Here is a 6,000-nt window from a genome sequence, read left to right as displayed (position 1 = left end):
ACATGACAACTTCGTGACTTGTTTCCACATACAATTATTCCAACTTTAATTTGGGTATTTATTATTATTATAATATATTAATTGTTATTTTTAATTCAGTTTTTTTTTTTTTTGGTACATGCAATAAGTTTTGAAAGATGGATGCTTCTTTCATCAAGCTTTGTGTGATCGTCATGGGTATTTTTTGGCCGCCCAATCATGTAATTGGTCTCTTGAAAGTGATTCCTTTGCTTCCTCCTTAAGCCATTTTCATGACCAACACAATCACCTCACTTTTTGCGCTTTACCTAATTGGTAATCTCACTTGTCTTATTTATTTGCATGCCCTTTTAATTTCCTTTTTGAGAGTTATTCTATGCTGCAGCTATCCTCATTTTAATTGCTTTCATGAGCTTCTACTAATCCTGTTTAATTATCTTATGTTAATTAGATTATTCATTACTTCATTTATGATAATTTCTTGATGGTTTTTTTTTCTTATATTTTATGTGGACATTGAATTATGTGAGGGGAAAAGAAAAGAAGAAAATGAAGATAGAAAGAAACTAGAGTTGGTTTTCTTAGGAACCGTTGCCTTAATTTATTGTCATCCAGCTCTTGTTCATATATTTCCCCCCACAGTTGTCAACATTTGCCTTCCAAAACTCGACACGTTATAGCTCGGACAAAAGGATGGGTATCATCAACCTAATAGGTTCTTCTTCTCTAAGATCTTACCAAAATCAAATGATTTCCACCATACTTCATCATCAAACTTTTACAATTCGAAAAGGATTACACATAGGATACTCTCTAAATTCTTTCTGTTAAAGTTCTTCAACTCTAATTAAACAGACCAACACTTTAGGTAAAGAAATTAAAATGATTTTATTAAGTAATATCATTTTCATCATATATTGAGAGCGATACAGTCACGTGATGAAATTATATGATTATATAAGATATGTATGGATCAAGTTTGATCTTAATATAAATTACTCCGAACGCATCTTTTTAGCTGGATGACAAATTCACCTCCCCCAGATGAATCCAATCATCCGCAATTAGCCATTAACAAAATATGGGTAAATTTTATTTTTTTTTAATATAAATTTTCAAACTATGTACAGTAGGTGCTACCGTTGTATATAGTACAGCATCCAAAAAAGAAAAATCTACCGATCAAAATCTTCTCTTTCCTTAGCACCATTATTTTGTTGATTTCTGGTAGTTGTTCCACCAACATAATAATTATTCTTTCTAGATTTGGTAATACATGTAATCAAGCACGGCATAAATCTCCCACAATTTTGCTTTCTATTCTCTACTAGTGAGGAAGAAAAAGAAAAAAAAGGAGCAATGATCTCACTCTCAACTCTCACACACACTCTCATCACATGCAGTAGAATGGAGAGTGTGCGTGTGCAGCTTTTTTTATTTATACCCTATGTATTCTTCTTCTCCAATACCCAATTTTTCGAAAAAAAAATTTCAAAAAATGCTAAAGAGACAGAATATTGATAGAATTTTGATAGAAATACCGATAAAACTGGTATCATTAATTTACCTTGTCCTCAATAAAGTGTACGAACCGACATTCTATTTGCAACTATTTTCTACTTCTACAAGCGTTTGTGTCAAATCTCACTATCTGAATATATTGATTTACGCCAAACTTTTTCTTGATAAGGGAAAAACTGTAAACCCATAAACATTAATTGATAATATTAATAAATATAAACAAGGAGAGTATTTTTTAATGGTGGCGTATTGGCGGGTCCCAGGGAGACACGGGTTTCCCTAGGCTTTTTCCCGTCCTACAAATACCCTCACATTCCCTTCTCTCATTGCCATCGAAGCCACTCATCGGCTCTTGAAATTCTTTCTTCAGACACAAAACACAAAACACATCTGAGCTTTCTTCATCATCATCATCTAATCTTCATCAAGTTTCTCTTCTCTGTCATCAGCAACTTGCACCCAGTGGTCTCTTTGCAGACCGCTGTTGGATGCTGTTGCATTTTTTTGAGGTAAAAGTCATAAAAAACACTCAACAAATTATCCATACTTTGCATATCATATCATGTTATCTTTTGTAACTTGTTATTTGTTACTTAGCACTCAATAGTGGCAGCTACATATAATACCTACAACCAGCTTTTGCTCATTGTTAATTTTGCTGTTATTTTTGTGCAGCTAAAATTTGTGTGTGATTCAAACCATCGTTGCTATCATCATCGTCAGATATGCCTTCTCTAAGCAGGAGCTTTCGCTTATCTTCAACCTTGAAGATCGAAGAAGAGGCGATGGTCATCACCAAGAATCAAGGAATCGGTTCCATTCTTGGCTCCGATACTTGTGATGAACGAAGCACTAACTCATCTTCTTCACTCCGAAGAACCCTATCAGCTGACCACATGTCATCCACCAAATGGCTAACCCAACATGGGTTCTCTCCCATGAAGAAGATTGCTTCATCTGAAGAATTTTCAATCTGTTCCATCGCAGACTCATCGTCATCAGAAGATGAACAAGAGGAAGACAGTGACGAGACGAATATTGACGAGCCGAGGAGCCAATTCGACATCTGGAGCTCAATTCAAGAAGAGGTGGCCAAGAAGAAAGAGCTTGATCATCAAAAGCAAGGCCAATTCGACATATGGAGCTCAATCATCCACCAAAAGTCACAAGAGATCACCGACAACAAACCCCTGCCTCCTCCTTACATTCACCCACTTGTGAAAAGATCAGCAAGTTCTTTGAGCGAGAAGAGCCTTGAAATCTGCACCGAAAGCCTCGGATCCGAGACCGGCTCCGAGGGGTTCTCGTCTTACCCTGCATCCGAATCCGGCGACGACGACAAAGAAACCGAGCAAGAACAACAAGAGAGAGTGGAACAGAGTTTGAGTTTTGCATTTGAAGCAATGTCAATCCCCAAGTACAACTACGTTGTGGGCAGGAAACCGCTGGCGCAACAGCGACAACAACGGTCGTTCCCTCCTCCGATTCCTTCACGCGGCAATGGAGCGTCATCCATTCGCATGCAGTCTCGTCGCGATAATGGCAGATTGGTTCTTGAAGCTGTCTCAGTTCCTTCCACTAACAACTTCCTAGCTCAGCGCCAAAATGGCCGCCTTGTGCTCACTTTCGTCAACAGTACAGAGCAAGTACGTCCCAAGATTGAACAAGAGGAAGTGAAAGAAATGGAAGAAATGGAAGAAGAGTTTGAGAACTTTGATGATGACGACGACGACGACGACGACGACGAATATGTGGAAAGCGAAGATGAAGATGAAGCAGAGGAGGAGGAAGAGAAGGAAGCAGCATTCGCGATGGAGCAAGCACCACCAAAGCTCCTGTCAAGTAGAGTGATTAATGTCCACAGGTTGAGTTCTCTAATGGGTCTAGCAAATAGAGACCCAACGTGGCCTAACAAGTTTAATGAAGTGGTCAAATTTGACGAGGTGGGGAATGATATGAAGCCAACCATAGTAGCAAAGTCACTCCCGCCGATGCCCCGGATGATCCCGAAAGCACGGGCCGTGGCGGAGGGGGATGGGACGGAAACGGCGACGGCAGCAGCCGTGGTGGCCGCTGCTGGCGGAGGAGGAGGAGGTGCCGGCGGTGGAGTCTCTTTCAATGCTTATGAGTACTATTGGAGGCCCAAGCCCATGACGGCAGCTCAAAGCAAAGGCGGCGGCGGCGGCGGCGGCGGCAACAACAACAACATAAACCACAACGATTACAATAACAAGCTCATTCTCTCCAAGAACTCAATGGGAAGTAATAGTAATCAAGAGCAACAACAGCTACTAGTCTTGAGAGGAAACAAAGGAGATTACTGGGTTCCGTCGGTAAAGAGTTGCAAAGAGCCAAGAAGATCTCTTTTGTTTTGGGAGCCTTACTGCATTGCCACTTCCTGAGGATCATCACGACCACAATCACACCATGAATATTATTTTCCTAGTATCCATTATTATTGTTGTTATCATATAATTATTGTTACTTAATTACCTTTCTCTTTTTTTTTCCCCCAATTTCCACTCTGAGGGGTTGTGTAGTCAAATAAAAGAACAAATTCAGAAACTATCAAAGAGAAAGAGAGATGACATAACAGTGTTATATATATATATATGTTGATGTTAATGTTAATTTTTTGTTTTGTTTATATATATATATATATATATATATATATATATATATATAATTAATATAATTATATGAATTCCCGTGTGTTAGTACGTAAACAAAAACCTTGGCATCATCTTTGACTTTGCTGTGTCAATATCTTTTTCGGTCTCTGAATTATAATGGGGAATTTACTTTATTTTGCTTTTTGCAATTACTTAGCCAATGGAGTTTGAGTATGAGTCATATCTGGCTTTCTCTTGATGTTTATTTTGGGGGACAAAATCATTTGCTTTGATATGGGCTGTTACATTGCCACTTAGGTTAAGGTTATGAGTCTTCTCAAAAAAAAAAAAAAAGGGTTAAGGTTATGAGTGTGATAGATATTTATAGTGTATTATATTATGATGTTAATTAATTAGTGTATAATAATCCTTTTTGAGCGCAACGTAAAACATGTGATGTGTTTAAAGGAAATTTAGTTCGCCTAAGCTATGCGTAAGCAAATTTATAATTATATATATATATATATATATATATCATCTATATATAAAAATAAATACCATAACAATATTACAGGAAAAACGATCAAAACACTGTTGTTTGTTGAAATTAAATATGTCCCTTTTCATGTTTTAAAATCCATTAAAAATTTCTTAATGACCATAATTTTTTAAAAACATTAAATTGTTATTATTTAAATTTATTAAAATGTTAGTGTTATAGTATTAATTTTTATAACATAAAAATGATTTAATAATATACTATTGCCAAATAATAAAATATTATATTAATAATAATAATAATTATTATTATTATTATTATTATTATTATTATATAAATGAAACTTATAATTTAATACTATATTGTGTTATAAATATAATATAATTATAAATAAAAATAAGAAATACAATATACTGTACTAAGAAAAATAATATAATATACTATAAATTATGTTATATTATATTTTCAATTTAATTATAAATTAATTGTTATTTAGTAATATCGAATATAATTATTTAATTTAAATTAATTTTTAAATTTAGTATTCTAGTAAATAATAAATTATTAAATAACAACGTTTATTGATATTTTATATTATTATTTAAATGAAATTTTATTTAAATATAAATTAATATTTAATTTAAATTTATTATAAATTATTGGATAATAAAGTAAAATGATTATATTTAAATTATGAAAAGTGTTTTAATCCAATATAGCCTAAACACAACCCACTGCCCATGCTTTTATTTTATGCTCCTTTTATTCCACTAACCACCTTTTTACTGCAGTGCAACACAACTAAAAATTGTAACCAAACATAAATTTACATAAGTGTTTTAATTTAATACAAATTGCCAAACACACTCTTTTGAGCCAAAAAAATGAATCTGTCATCATATTTGTTGGTAGGGTTGGCAAATTAAAGGCTTAGGCTGGGCCTACTAGGGCTAGTCTTGGGTCGAGTTTGAACTTTTATTTATTTTTTAAATTTTTTTTAAAAGTTGTAAGCTTGAAATAAGTTAATAATAATTAAGTTGCTATAATCAATAATGAATTAAGAAAAAATAAATATCTCAAAATAAAATAATAAATAAATAAAATAAAATAAATAAAAATTTATAGATTAAATTTTTTAATGTTGAATTCTCTAATTTAAGCACTCTCTTAACTAATTAACACTTAAAAGGTAATTTAATATTATAATTATAATTTTTGATTCATTATTGATAATAATTAAGAATTTAACCTTATTTTTTTCCACTATTTTTAAATTTAAAGTTATTATTTTAATTTATAAAAAAATTTAAAAAAATAAAAGACTTAGACTTGACCCGAACTTTTTTTCAAATCTTTTATCCAAACCCTCATATATGAAGATTGGCCCAA

General features: G+C 33.3%; 1 protein-coding gene across 1 annotated transcript; it reads left to right on the top strand.

The window, feature by feature from the left end:
- Positions 1-1,843: 1,843 nt before the first annotated feature.
- LOC18034831 (protein FAF-like, chloroplastic) lies at positions 1,844-3,954 on the top strand. The gene has a single exon (XM_024179204.1). It carries the CDS (start codon positions 2,226-2,228, stop codon positions 3,900-3,902), a length of 1,677 nt encoding a protein of 558 aa, XP_024034972.1. The 5' UTR covers positions 1,844-2,225; the 3' UTR covers positions 3,903-3,954.
- The last annotated feature ends 2,046 nt before the right edge of the window (positions 3,955-6,000 follow it).

Source organism: Citrus clementina, unplaced genomic scaffold (genome assembly GCF_000493195.1).
Source record: "Citrus clementina cultivar Clemenules unplaced genomic scaffold, Citrus_clementina_v1.0 scaffold_8, whole genome shotgun sequence".
Lineage (NCBI taxonomy): Eukaryota > Viridiplantae > Streptophyta > Magnoliopsida > Sapindales > Rutaceae > Citrus > Citrus x clementina.
Note: the sequence above shows the minus strand (reverse complement) of the source record. Positions and strands in the feature narration are given on the sequence as shown.